At 41.6% G+C, this 15,607-nt stretch overlaps 1 protein-coding gene across 3 annotated transcripts in view; it reads right to left on the reverse strand.

Annotated features, from left to right (window-relative positions):
- The window catches only part of PDE7B (phosphodiesterase 7B), a 345,772-nt gene that overhangs the window by 10,581 nt on the left and 319,584 nt on the right, over positions 1 to 15,607 (reverse strand). For all 3 annotated transcript variants that reach the window (XM_083176639.1, XM_083176640.1, XM_083176638.1), the window contains 7 exons: positions 11,233 to 11,296; positions 7,393 to 7,488; positions 6,617 to 6,717; positions 4,310 to 4,441; positions 3,836 to 3,927; positions 3,518 to 3,662; positions 1,727 to 1,823 (listed from right to left, as the gene is read on the reverse strand). In XM_083176639.1, coding sequence (XP_083032765.1) covers positions 1,727 to 1,823; positions 3,518 to 3,662; positions 3,836 to 3,927; positions 4,310 to 4,441; positions 6,617 to 6,717; positions 7,393 to 7,488; positions 11,233 to 11,296 — 727 coding nt within the window. The remainder of the gene's footprint in view (positions 1 to 1,726; positions 1,824 to 3,517; positions 3,663 to 3,835; positions 3,928 to 4,309; positions 4,442 to 6,616; positions 6,718 to 7,392; positions 7,489 to 11,232; positions 11,297 to 15,607) is intronic.

Genomic DNA, 15,607 nt, shown 5'->3' on the forward strand with positions numbered 1-15,607 from the left:
CCTGAAGATCATAAGTGCGGAACAAGAGTTTTATTGTCTCGCAAAGCCTCCCCGCAGGTTTAACTGGAGTACGCATTTGATAAATCCTTTAAAAAAATGACTGCATACGGTGTATTATATGCAGTCCTTCTGGAAGGTTTCTGGGCAGATCAAGGGGGATCGCAGGCTACTTCTCCCTTCTCAGAAGTTGCCCACATGTATGGGCACCATTACAAAGCTTGCTGTATGCATCGCACAGGCATACATAACTGTCTGCATGAAGGCAGGGAGCAGCTATCTGAGTTCATGGAGCTGTTAGAAGGGGATCAGTATGATTTACCTACAACTGAATTACCGACAATTGCTTGACCAACACTGTTCAAATGCCTACAGTCAATATATCGACATGATCATAATACCGAACATGTTAAAATACCAACACAGTTATATTGTAGACATGGACACTGTATCAGTGTACCGTGTCCCCTCACATGGCTCACTGCACTAGCCATGCTTTTGGGCACACTATTATGTTCTCTGGGATGGTAAAGTAGGAACAAGTTGGTTTCTATGAAAATAAATCATGAAAAACTCTATTCGGTGTAATTTGGGTCATTATTTTGGCTGTTGACATTGTGGTTTTGTCTGTGTTTTCTTCTAGTGTGTGTTTTACTTGTCAGTATTTAGATTGTTGGTGGTGTGTATATGTCGGTATACTGTCCATCAGTATTTGGTTGTGGGGATTCTGTCAATCCATAGTTTGTCGATCAGCAACTTAACTACATACCGTTAGAGGCTCAGAATTGTGCAGTTTAGAAATGGACAACCTGTAATCTCTGAAAAACAATGTTTTGGTGGAGTTCTCATTTAAGTTAAGTATGAGATTGCGCACTAAAGAGAGCCTCGTTACAGACTAGCATTGTATCACATGTAAAACATCATCTTTTTAGTCCAATTACACTGAAATAACGTTTACATTTCAATGACATCTGTTATGTTGTATTTGGCAGTAATACAAACAAACTTTTTATGTTCTCAACATAATTAGCCTAAACAGAACTACAGCAAAGTCACATTTCATGGTGTAGCAAGTACAAGAAACAGAGAGGGATTACTTCAGAGGGGTGATTGGTAGGCAGCTCACATGACTGCATACACCAGGGCTGGGCAACACCGGCCCTCCAGATGTTGATGAACTACACATCCCAGCATGCCTTGCATCAGTTTCAGCATGGCCACATAGCAAAACTAATGCAAAGCATCCTGGGATGTGTAGTTCATTAACATCTGGAGGGCTGGTGTTGCCCAGCCCTGGCATACACAGATATGAAAGCCTGAGGCTCAGTGTACTGGGAACACCAAATCTCTGAGTCTGCAAGGAATACAATATTTTCTCTAACTTCTGCTCCAATGCAGAAATGAAACAAGCCAAAGCTTATTTTACTTGTAATTGATTAGGAGCCTTAGTGGCCAGTTTATTAAATAATATTTGTGGGATATCCCCTGGATCTTAGATGTGATCACTTTACTTCTCCTGATCACCGGGAAGGACCCCTATCCGGTGAATAAGGATTCATTATCATCACGAATTGTGGCAATAAGGAATGCTTATTTTTGTGGGCAGACCACATAAATATGCCCTTTAGCCTTATTAAGTGCACATTTCAGTCTCTGTGTAAATAAGCAGACAGAATGCATAGTTTGGCACCGTTGGACGGTCTGCTTTGAGTTTCTGGCAATATCTAACCTTGTCTGTAGAATTCTTCGCAGACTCTTTCACTCCACTGCTTGCTCAGCTCCCACACACGGCATGGATTGCAGATATCCGCACACTTCAGGGCAATCTGCAAGACACAAACGTTTGGTAATGGTGGGGTTCATCCTATTTATTAGTTTTTAAATGTACTAGGTCACATGATGTTTTACATTTATTTAAAATACAGCAAACAACCTGGTGTAAAAATAAAATAACAAAATGGAGTATGGAACTGTCTCTCCTGAGCTGTACCATCTTTGCTACACTATAATAAAAAAAGACTCCTGTCTCTCATCTGTGTACCATGGCACTGTATATCTGACACAATATAGGGCATTGAACCCCCAAATGGGGCACATGAATGTGTTACTTGAGAATGAAGGACTGTATCAACTTATTTATGATCCAGAGCAGGTGGCAAAGAATGTGGACAAACTGTTTTTTTCTATTCACTTGAAGCAGAGAAAATGAGCCGCAGTTATTTCTATATAAATTACTGCTGCTTTTTTTTCTGCAGACCAGAGCAAGTCTGTTTAACACCTACCCCATTAGAACTAATTAAGCAATTGGAATTTCCAATTAACTTAATTAGTAAATAATTACATGTCATTATTGTGCCTTTCCTCCTCCGTCGCCGCCCGACATGCCGCCTAAGGGGATTTTTCTGCTCACCAGATTGGATGCACAGGATGGCCTCCCTAACCCACCACCCACATCATCCCCTCTGAAATAACACAGAGGAGAAGTGGTGGTAGATGCTAGAGACTGGACATTTAAAAATGTTATCAGAAGGGACCAGGCTTGGTTGCAGGAAGGGACACAGAACCACTTCTTTATCCTCTGCTGGATCCATCACCCAGGTCCCTAGGAGTGACAGCGGCTGGGTGTGAGGTCTCCTGCTGGCAAGGAGCAACGGAGAAGGAGGATGGACTGCCAAGGCTTAATCGCTCTTCATGGTCAGATTTTAATTTTTTCTATTTTTTTCATCCATGCACCTATTTGAAAACATGTGCAATCAATTATTTTTAGTTAAATTAATATTGGGAGTATACATACCCGCAGTAATAAAAAATTGGTCGCAAAATTTTGTCCAAATTTTAATATTCCCCTATGTTTTTAGGATGAACAGTTAAGGACATAGTATTTTCAATCCTCTCCAACAAACAGTTGAGGCAGCCATGTTGTGGTCTGAGCAATATTCTTGAGATCACATACTTTAATTTCACTAGGAACTATGGTAAGGTAATTCCAAGCAAGTTAATTCGATGTAATCTCATAAATCTTTAATACAAAAGGAAAACATTTTGAAATGTAGTGAATTAGTGCTCTTCTGATTGGCTGAGCACCTCTGAGCTATCATTCAAGAGGAGCCACTCTCTTTTATGTGGATTTTTCTCCATAGAAGTCTATGGGTGAGAACCGGTGGTTTGCAGTAGACCACAATGTTACTTAGCTCAGTGACCCTCTAACCATGTTCCTGTATGCTCATCTCCTTTATGATATTGTATAGATCTAAATCTATTACACATTAACAAATATTAATGAATGAATTAACCAGCCCAGAATATTGCATCACATATATGGGCACAGCATAATGTGCAGGTTTTGCAATATAGCCCAGATGAAGATTTTATGCTGAGCAATGAGATGGGCAGAATCCCATTTTGTCTGGTCAGTCTGCAAAATACTCCACTCTAAATAGAAAGGAAGTCCTGAGCTGTGCACCAGTACAAGGTCTACTCAGTCATGTAGCACTGCCTATCAGGGCTGAGCTTCCATTACCTGTAACATAAAGTGCCTTTGGTCTGGATCAGACAAGATGAGATCTTTGTTGTCAAGGTGATCCTTAAACCGACTAAGAAATTCATTCTGACGATTGATATCTGTTGATAATATCAAGGAGCCCAATTGCTGTTCAATACCCTGCCTGAAAAAATAACATCACATGGTGAGACCAAAAATGAAAACACATTATATTTGTACATGAGAAAGGTATTTTAGAGCAGGGTTTTTGAGCTTTCAAAAACTGAATCTACTGTATGCTTAAGAATCTCTGTAATAGTTTAATTCTTAGGAGCTGTAGCTATTTATACTACTTACGTCGTTTCCTTTGACAGATGTGCGAATAGCCTTGATTCTCTCAACATGCCAACAGTGGACCTCCAGTGGTGGTTCTCTAAAACAGATGTGTTCTATTGAAGGAAATACATTAGAGTAAATGTACATTGTCTGAGTGCAACCATAGACTGCTCAAGTAATCCTTATTCTATGGAGCACTTACATGGCTTGTATGGGGAAAGGAGACAGTACAACTAATGTTAGAATACGTTTAACAGTTGCAGTGAGAAAAGTACACTGAGGGCCTCGGCATAACGAGATGTGGCCCCAGGCTGCTCTCCTATCAGCAGTGCTCTAGAATCTGCTGGTGTTGGATATGAATAATCAGTACTGAATAGAATAGCAATGCCTTGGTAAGAATACTTAACACGGCCTTACATGATCTTAGGATAGACATTACACTGGGATAAAATAAAAGCAATACAAAAAACTCAAGAACCTAACTATGAATCTTACCTGGTACAGGCTGGCAAGATGGTGCTTAGTTTTTATCAAAAATGGCTGGTTAACTCCTGGATGATCCACATCATGCGCTGCGGCTGCCAACAGCCCAAGCATTATATCCAGAGGAGTGAGATAGCTGAAAAGCTAGAAGAGGATAGAAGCATAATGTTTTTCTACAAAGCATAGGTACAACTACATATCATGCATGTAATATGGAGAAAACTAATTATTGGGCTAAATGTAATAACCTCCGATGTCCGGTGCATGACTTTTGTGGCAAAATAAATGGTACTTGTTTCGCAGCACGGCGCCACCGATTTTGATTGTGACCATCGCGTCGGAAAAAATCGCGTCGATCGTATCGCATGCCAACCAAATCGCATGCGATGCGATCGACGCGACCGACCTGATTTTTACATTGGAATCAATGCAAAATGGTCCCTGACACCAGATTTTGCATTGATTTTAATGTGAAATGCCCCAAAACACCCCATTTTTATAGAAACCCCCCCTGATGTTTGAAATGGCCCTCAATTTTAACGCCACTCTGCTATTGACGCCAACCCGAAGCGCCGAGCGCAGCAAGCCCGCGAGGGGCGGCGGTACGCGTCCTCTGACCTTTTCATACCCCTACTATCCACGTTGGCGTGGAGTTGAGAATAGAAAGTGTGGCGAGCGCAGCGAGCCACCGAGCCCGAAGCGTGGCGAGCGCGAGGGGACGCGGATACCTTCACAGCTATCCGCGTCCCCTCGCGTACTTCACAGGTATCTGCGCTTCGGGCTCGGTGGCTCGCTGTGCTCGCCACACTTTCTATTCTCAACTCCACGCCGACGTGGATAGTAGGGGTATGAAAAGGTCGTGGCGTTAAAATTGGGGGGGGGGGGGGGGCATTAACCATGCTTTTTACACATATTCAATGTGAAATGGGCCATATTGGCCCATTTCACATTGTCACCTATGTCAAATCGTTATAATGGCCCGCGACGGACGCGATCAACCTGATTTTCACTTTAATATTGTTCCCTATGGGGAAATCGCGTTGATCGCGTCCATCGCATGCCTTAAGTACCTTAACTTAAGTCATGCGATGTACCATGACGGGCACCGTGCTAGGAAACAAGTACCAAATAAATTATTGCTGCTTTAAAAAAGGGGGAGCAGACCTGCACAAAGTCCTGCACCTCGGGAACTCGGAGGGATTTTTATTTCCGCCCCTTGTTTGTCAATAAAGATATAATCAGCAAGGACTCCCATTAACTGTAAGATAGGCAACTGGGAGACAAAAGTCGCTGACAACTGTTTTTGCATACAGTACAGTGATAGGGATAGGGAGAGAATATATAGGAGATATAAGAAGTGGGAGAGGAAATTTAGGAAAGTGCTGTGAGAAGGAGATAATACAGCATGAGGGAAAAGCAATCATGGAAAGAGAAAATAGAAAAGAAAACCACCACAAACAAAACCCAAGCACACCCCAGTAATGACAGGTGGAAATAATATACTCAAAATCATTTGGGGAAAAACAGTAGAGGTTAGAGATTTTAATGTATAAATGTTTCTAATATGGCAGGAGATGCACAATAAGGGCCTAATTCAGACTTGATCGCAGGGAAAATTTGTTCTCCAAATAGGCCAAACCATGTGAACTGCAGGAGGGCAGATGTAACATGTGCAGAGTTAGATTTGGTTGTTAAGTTGAATAAGTGTGCTCATTAAATATTCACTGCGCTTCACCCCCTGGAGCCCCCCCCCCCCCCCAATGTGTTTAAGGAACACCCCCCCCGTTTGTGTGTGTTAACCCGTGGGGGCGCTGAAGACCTCACTGGCTTTAACCCTGTATTTGGAAAGTTTCCAAAAACGGGTCTGCCAGTGTCAAAAAAACGGCACTTAAACGGTAATATACCGTTTAAGAGATGCGGTGTGAAAGGGGTTTTACCTGGAAGACCCGTTTTTGGAAACGTTTCAAATACAGGGTCAAAGCCAGTTATGCGGTCTGAAAGCAGCATTAGAAAGTAATCAGGACCATTGATGTCCTATTACCATAATTTGTCACATACCACAAGTACATTAAAATGTCAAAAGTAAATGTTTTTCAACACTTAAGTAACTTATGTCCTTTATTTTTTTTCATATTGGAACAGTTCTTTATATTGGGTCCTCATGCTTGTGAATAAGTGTATATTATATTATACCATGCGATTGTCCATTAATATGTACATTGCTTCAATAAAAATAAAAAGATAAAAAAAATTATTAGCATTAGAAATGCAATTCAACAGAACCTACTGTATATCCTATTACCAGACAGCAGAACATACCTTTGGCTCTTTCAGATAGCAGTGCATAGCTTGTGTGACATCTGCAGCATGGACAGCATTGTGATATGGATTTTGGCTGTGATAGTCTTCTTGTACCATAACTAAAATGAATAACCAGATCTCATGAATCGTTGAATTTATGTTCAGAATTCAGTCATGAATATTCATATTTAACACAAACAGATTTTTTTTTTCACAGAAAGCTAGTTAAATAAGTTTTAGTTTTACTTTACATAGGGAATAGTGTACTTGGAAAATTTACTAAAGTCATCATTACATTTATTTGTTAAATTTGGGATTAAGTTTGTGCATAAATCAAATCGATTGGCACATTGGAAATGGCTGTACTGTCATCTGCACAAAAATGAACACAGAAATATCCCCTTTCCATCCCTTTACTTGCTACAAATCCCACTAGAAAGTGAAACCTCCGCTGTAACCTGACCTGACGCTGTACTTTTGTACTCTGCAAGTCCACCAAAATCCGCAATATTGCAGAACAACTTAAAATCATCGGTATCGTGGACATTAAAAACTTTAAGTAAATCACAATAAATAAATAAAATAATATTGACCTCCTCACATGTCCACAGGAGACTGTACAGTCAGATTAGACTCGTACATATAAAAATGCATTAGACCAATATCTTTCTCAGGCAATACAATAATGGTGCAGGACACGAAGTGAGGACCACTTCTATAAAAACACCAGCTCTCATTTCTTTACGTCAGATTGTTATGCGAATTGTGATGGATCCCAGTACATTTTGACCTACCTAAAAATCTGTGCAACTTCACCATGTCAAGCTGGAAGTGATGGATAAGCCCGTGGACGTTGAATAGATGACACAGCAATGTTACTAGGCTGTTACCTGGTAGAGGAGAAATATGCTGTTTGTATAAACAGTCATTCATTCATTTATTTTTCAACAACATATACAGTATATTTACAAAGTGAATCAAATGTGTTGAGTCCTTCTTTCACTTATATTTCCAGAAGAGGGATAATGGGTGAGAGTACAGCTATTATTTGTAACTGCAAAAACATTTCTCTTCTGGAACCCTGAGGTGCAGTATTGTTTGCCTTGCTTATTTCTGACATTTCCACTATAATACATGACTGCTATCTCCACCACTGACTGAGAGCCAATGAATAAGGGTGGTATGGAATGTCACAAAAGCTTATTCTTCCTTTGGCTGTAAAGTGATAAGGTTAACGGCAGTCCCCTATGTCCTTTGCAGAGACAGATGAACAAGGATCAATACTTCTCAAACAGTAATTCAGTGTTTTTTTTTATTATAGAACTTAGCTTCTTTTGTGCTAGACAAATTTCCTCTGGCTTATGTACACTTTTAGTTGTATTTCTGTCAGCAATTCCATTACCTTACTATTCATTTTTAGATTACTGCAGCATTTTTGAGGTCTCGTTTAGTATGTTGACACATGATAAGCCAGTGGTCAGGGAACAGGGGTAAATTACCCCAAATGGGGTAAAAATGAAATTTCTGGAGTAATGGATGGTCGCGCTGCCGAAACACAGACGGGCATGCATATGAATCTATATGCATGCCTGGTTGTGTCTCAGCAGCACGACCGTCCCTGCCCTTCCCTCCTTCCACTCACCTGGCAGCTGCTCATTACATATGCATAATGCATATGTAATGAATGGCTGCCAGGCGGGACATCGCTCAAATATGCACAGGCCAGGAGACGTGGCTTGACTGGCAACAGGAGTGGACATGCCTGGTAAGTGCTCAGACATCCGAATCTTCACAGCCTGGACCCAGAGGCTCGCTTTACTGTCTGGCAGCTGTATGGCGCACAGATGGGGACGGGTTCAGTACTCCTTGCCAGTGGGTGGTGGCCACCTGCCTCCGACATCACTCTACTGCGGGGCTGGATGGCCTTTCTGGTGCCGTGGTCATCTGCTGGACAGTGACAGGCACCTCTTGTCCCATGCAAAAGTGGGTCCTTGATGTCAGTGTAACTCTTCAGGAATGAGTAGGGGAGTGAAGACTTTCCCCTCTTGCCCTGGCTACTGACCCGGCTGCTTCCATTATGGGTATTGGAAACCTATATATCCCTCTCCCACCCTAATTATTCAGCCTGTATTCCCCTTTCATAAAAAGTTTTTAATTCAAATAATAAATACTATTTGATTTCCTTCCTTTCAAATCAAGGGGGTAACGTCGGCGTATCTAAATTTATTTTGGGGTAAAGGTAAAAAAAATCCCCCTGTAGTAAGCGGTCTTGTATTTTGAGTTTACCCATAACACTATTGTCCATGCCATGGTTGAGTTAATTACATTTTAGGTGCATGTCTACAGTTCTGATCTACAAATTGCCTGGAAATAAAAAGTACAGTTCCCGTGAATCAAAATGGACTCTTAAGGATTGGAAGGCTGGTGTGGACAAATAGGCACATATAATGTTTTACAAAAATAGTATCAGAATTTTATCCATGGTACCACCTAGGCCAAAAGGTTCTTATTGAGAAATTAAGAAAAAAAAATATTAATTAAATAAATTGTGTTTCTATGTCATCTTTAGGTTTAAATATATTGTGAGGAACAAAATGTGCTTCTGTTTGACCACAAATTTATGATTGCCAGCTATCAGCACTGGTTTAGGCAATTACATTGACCATAATTAATTTGAATTGGTCCTTGACCACCAACCCGAGGCACCCCTGTAAGGGTCCCAGGGTGCCACGATACAGTTTGGGAACCACTGTGCTAAGCACTTGCTTGGATTTGAAGTGTAAAAAGTCATGGAGATAATGGATTCTAGTTGCTGTTTCTGATAATTAGCAATAGCTGTGGTCTGAATGGAGATAACTGTCAATCACTTGCATAAAAGCTTCAATGCGTATTATGAAACAAGTCATTTTAAAATGGGTAGCACTACCAATTCCCCAAACAGCCCTAGTACCTGACAGCATGATGATGACATTAGTGAAAAACAGCCCAAGTGCCTAATTCAGCATTGATGGCTAGTTAGAGCCAGCATGGGGAACCGCACAACCGGGAATATGGTGCCGTCACAGACAGAAAGCCCAGGATTACACTGTGCATGTGCAGTCTAATGCCGAAATACCGGGATTAGACACTCCAATCCTGGGATTCAAATACCAGCAATTTTAGGGCGAAATACTGGGATCCCGCCAATCCTCAGATTGATCACCCTACCTCTCGTCCCATCACCTCCCCACCTGTCATCTCACCCCCTTTCTCTCTGTCATCCCCCCCCCAATTTGCTTCACTCTGTCGCCTCACCCCCTCTCTCCTGTCACGTCTCCCCCCTCTCGCCCTGTCAATTCAGCCCCCTCTTGCCTCATCCCACCTCACAGCCTTGCGAATCAACCAGAATAAAGTCCAAAGTGTAGACAGGAGGGTGTGATATTATGCAATTTTATTATCCTCCTTAACAATGTTATGCAGGGTATAGCAGAACGGATACGGTTCGTTTTATCGAATGACATTAGGTCGAATGTCATTTGGTCGACCCCACTAGGTCGAATGTGTAAAAAGGTCGACATGGGTTTATGTCGAACTTCCGACTATGTCGACTGCCATTAGGTCGACTGGGGTTAGGTCGAATTGCTCTTTTTGTGTTTTTTTGGGCCGAAATGTCAACAGTGTCGACATGGACACTGTTGACATAGTGAATCGGACCCTCGCATCGCTCGCTATGCTTCGGGCACGGTGGCTCGCTTTGCTCGCCACAGCTTTAATAACCTCCTCCACGCCCTAGTGGATGGTAGGGCATGAACCACCGCCTGTCGGCACATGTCGGCACCAAAAAAAAAACAAAAAGAGCAATTCGACCTAACCCCAGTCGACCTAATGGCAGTCGACATAGTCGGAAGTTCGACATAAACCCATGTCGACCTTTTTACACATTCGACCTAGTGGGGTCGACCAAATGACATTCGACCTAATGTCATTCGATAAAACGACCGTATCCCAGCAGAACAATATAAGTTTTCTCTATACTAAAATCTAATGCAAAAAGGTCTGTAAGGATGCTAAACCCCACTATGGTGACAGAGCGCAGCCCCTGCTATCCACTGATCAGCTCTAGCAGTGATAAGGTCCCAGATTCAAGGCTACAGGCTCTGCAGAACATCCACTCAGCATCTAGCGTCTGGCATATCTCCCCCCCCCCCCCCCCCCCCCCCCAAAAAAAAGCATCTTATTCGCAACACAATGTGGCTAGGATACACAAGCAAGGAGACTCTGCTGATTAAATTAGAAAAATATATCTGTGTACAATTAAGCCTCTGCATCAGTACGGAAAGGGCTACAATGTATCAGCCGCAGATTTTTTTTTTCCAGTACAAATTCAATATATTAAATGGAGCCTGGACATGGACGTAGGGATGTCATTTGTGAAGCACAGAACACGTGTACTGAGTATATTTCATCCATCAGACAAGTGTAGTATGAGTCTCAAAGGGGAGACACAAATGTATTGCAGGTATTCCAATATTTGAGTTTAGGAAACACAGATCACATTATGTAATATTTCCCAGAAAGCGGCCTGCTGCAAAGAATAGTGAAATTAGATGACAATTTGATTTGTGCTACATCTGTATGTAAAAGATACAACTTACCATTTGTCAGGCGCTCAAACAGGAAAATGTCAAAATTCCACATCCCCACTTTAGATAGCATATGCTGTTAATAAATCAAACACTGATTGTATTACAATGCAACTTTTGTCTTAACTATACTTATAATTGTATAATTTTGTACATTATTTACTCATGATATACAATATACAAGGGGAAATTTACTAAGATGTGTATTCTACTTCACATCCGATGTTGCTATGGGTAGCCAATCAGAATCTACTTCTTATTTATTTAGCCCCCTCTAGAAGTAGACAGGATCTGATTATTTGCCCATAGCAACATCACATGTGAAGTAGAATACACATCTTAGTAAATTTCCCCCACAGTATGTCTCAAATACAAAATGCAATGTATAACTGTATATATATTTCAGGGTTGCCGACTTCTTCAGTCTCCTCTCCGGGAGAAGCCCGGAGGGGAGACTTCCAGCTGCTGTTTGGGGGCGGGGCTTGAGCGTGTCATCATTAAGCCCCATCCCCATGATGTAAAATAACCCAATTCACAGATCTCCTTGGAGGGGGCGGGGCTAAAATGACGTGATTGTGACATTTTAGCTCCGCCTCCTCCTCTGTGACCCGCGGATTGTGCCGTTTAAATGCAGAGGTCAGGCGGAAGACGGCGCAATCGGTGGGTTGCGTGGGGGTCCCCCAGAATCCGGGAGGGTTACCCACCTTTCCGGGGGGCTGGGAGGAGGACCCGATTTTCGGGATCCTCCCGGCCATTCCTGGAGGGTAGGCAACCCTGATATATTTAAAAAAAATGAAAGGTTAATAAAAAACCAAACATGGGCATGACCACCAATAATTGTTAAAATGCGATAAAATCAGGTTTGAGTACATCTCTGAATCATGCCAATGCCACAAATGATGGTAAAGGAGTGGAGGAAAAAAACGCAGGTATAAGGGACCACTTTAGGGATGTGTTTGAGGCTGTGACTGCGATCCTGTATGCAGCAGCAATGTCTCTGGCGTCTTACAGCCATGCTGTGTTACCATAGGGCTACTCAGAACTTCAATAAATCGACTTATCTGAAATTGATGCTTTTTGGAATCAGCCATTGGGCATCTCTATAAAAATCCATGCACACCCTCCAACATGGCCCATTCCTTTAGGTACAAAATGCTCCTTTTCTGGACTTCCTTACCAGTGGCAGCTGCAGAGGTGGGGCTGCAGTACAGTCCAATATTCAAAAAGGGGAGCCACACCTACTGCCACTCCAAACATCACTGTCCTGGACTCACTGGCAGTTGATGTGACCCCCCCCCCCTCTTTGAATTTTGGACTGTGCTGGAGTCTAACCTCTGTAACTGCCACTGGCAAGGAAGTCCAGGAACAGAGCATTTTGTACCTAATGGAATGGGTCATGTTGGAGGGTATGTCCATGTGGTTGTGACATCAGCATATTTTTGCATATCTGATGCATATCAATTTTACAGCTACAAATGTATTTGGATATATCTCTGCATCAGGTCTATACTCAAGAAGGACTAGAATGTGATGAGTTAAATCACAGTGGGTTCCCATATTGCCATTATGTGACTTAGACATAACTTTAACCAACCAAAATTGTAATCCCAGAAGCAGTTACAGACATGGAAGGGAGTTCAGCATAACATAGTGTAAACCAAAGGTAGGCAACCTGTGGCACTCATCTGTACAACTACACATCCCAGTAAGAGCGGACACTGCCTTTGCATACCGTAATAACAAAACTGTAGAAGGGCTTGCTGGGATGTACTTTTCCACTGGATGCCTATCCAAGTCCAGTCTATGTGCATACTGAAGCTCATGGGCATAGCTTTATTGGGAAAAGCATGGCCACCTTCCCTGTCAAAGTGATGAGCTATAATATAGATTTTTCATTATTGGGTGGTACATAGGGCCCTTACAAATGTTTGCTATGGGGCCTACAAATATCTATTTACGCCACTGCTTTGCATTATGCAACAATGACAATCTCAAAGTCCCCTCACAATTAAATCACACACAATGAGGTTCTATCCACAAGCTCTTCTGCTACAAAAATGAATGGCAGCAACAAGGCACAGTGCAGTCTGCAGTCTAAAATCTATGGGAATATGCCATTTGCGATATGTGGTTACTTTTCAGGGGCCTGCACTGCCACTGATAACCTGACCAATCAGTTAGGTTAAACTACACAGTGTTTTTTTTTTTCAAACAGTTTTATTGGTTGCAACGCATAACAGATATATAATAGACATTAGAGATAATACATTTTGTCAGCACATATTAAAAATACATAGTATAAATAAATATACATAGGACAGTCCGTCAGCATCCAATCATTATTGTTATTCACAAGGTGTTACATGAGTTGTAGTAAATCTAGGGTTTAACCAGTAACAGGGTTTTTGTAGGAATGTGGTAGATCTCAAAAAGGTGGGACGCCGTTTGCTAAAGTTTCTAGGTCATACCACTACACAGTGTTTTAAGAATTTTTTTTTAACATTTATTAAAAAGACTGGTACTAAAATGGTAGGAAGATGGACCTTGATATGACACACACTATGCAGTGGCATCTCCTGAGATAGACATCCACCTTTAGGTACCATATATATCAGCTGCCATAATATAGGTGACATTTAGTTCTTTGTTCTATTGCACAATTATGATATCCCAGTAACTGCTGACATCCCTGTAACTCATACTTGCCTACCCTCCCCGGAATGGCCGGGAGGGTTCCGCAAATCGGTTCCCCCTCCCGGCCCCCAAAAAGGTGGGTAAGTCTCCCACATTATTGCCATAGACCCTACTTCCCCCCTTCCCCGCGGTATAAAATTCAAAACTCTGCTGGTCCGCGGGAAACTTCTCTCTAGAATAAACATGAGGTTCTAAGTGCGTACTTTGATCAAGTTATGGACACGTGTCTGTCATGACCTCTTCTCTCATATCACATAAGGCCTGATTCATAGCGGTATCACAGTTGCCTACCCTCCTGCATTCTGCAGTAGACTCCCTGACCTAACAGTACTCTCCCTCATTAGTCTAGCAATCTCCCTCATTTCACCTAACCCACTTTACACTGTTACATTTTTGGGGAAAAAAGGAATGAGAGATAGATACATTTACATTGAATCATCAGCACCATTTCCCAGCACTTTATCTATATTTGGATATAAGTCATTTTAAAAGATTCCTCTCAGATGTAGCAGTACAGACCCACGCTTCTAGGTGCCACGTTCACAATCTCTTTTCACAATCTCTCCATATATGGAACTAGACACGCCCTTTAAATCTAGCATGACATGCCCCCTCAATGGGGCGCTTTGCAAAATTCTACTACCAACTATAATCTCCCTGAAACTAGTTTTCAAAAGTAGGTAAGTATGCTGTAACTGCTGAAATCACTCAGCTACTTACACAACTGCTGAAGTCATTGAGGCTCAGAATTCAGACACTTCTAATTGCATACACATATTGTGATATTGCTAGTTTTATTTCTCCAAGAGCCCTATTATTTCCTCCAGATATAAAGGGGAACTTAGGATATGAAGAAAGTAAAGCAGAAACAGAAAAGAAGGACATAGAGCAGGAAAAGAAAGCAGGAAAAGAACTTAAACAAGAAAGCACTAATTGAAAAATCAAAGAAGAGAGAATTATTAAAACAAGAGGACATTATTGCAGAGTTTCAGGTACTTCAGTTGGAACACCAAAGTCCTTTTCTGACCCATGGATACCGTATGCAGCCTTCCACGCAAACAGCTCTATATATTATGTAATGGAACTGGCTGGCGGAGAGGACCTGTTTGATTATGTGAAAGCAAAATTATCTGAAGCCAACCACAACATTATTGTGGCAGAACTGGTGTGTAGCATGCAGTTTATACATTCATGTGGAAAATACATAGACCAAAATTGGAGAATGTTTTGACGACCACATACGGACATGTCAAAATCACAGACTTTGGTCTGGCCTTATTGAGTGCATGTATATTATGTGTACAGTATGTATTGATATCATTCCTTTAGAATGTAAACTTTCACAAGCAGGGCCCTCTCTCCTCATGTGCTTTTCTCACAATAGATCTCTGCCACCCTGATAGATGCTACAGGGGACAGGACACGGATGCAATTGTCTTTATTTACCATATATTTTTCCTAATTTGCAATGCACTGTCATTTGTTACTTTTCTTGTTTTTTATGTATTGTCAGGTGCTTTGGAATCCTTGTGGCGCCATATAAATAAACAATAATGATAATAATAATAATAATATACTTTTGTTTCTATACATTAAGCACAATATGACAGTTTCTTAAAACCACAAAAATAAATATTAACTACATTGCTGTTCCTCCCAACTGTCCCATTTTCACAGGACTGTCCCACCCAAG

Source organism: Crinia signifera, chromosome 3 (assembly GCF_055691185.1).
Source record: "Crinia signifera chromosome 3, ASM5569118v1, whole genome shotgun sequence".
NCBI classification, from domain to species: domain Eukaryota; kingdom Metazoa; phylum Chordata; class Amphibia; order Anura; family Myobatrachidae; genus Crinia; species Crinia signifera.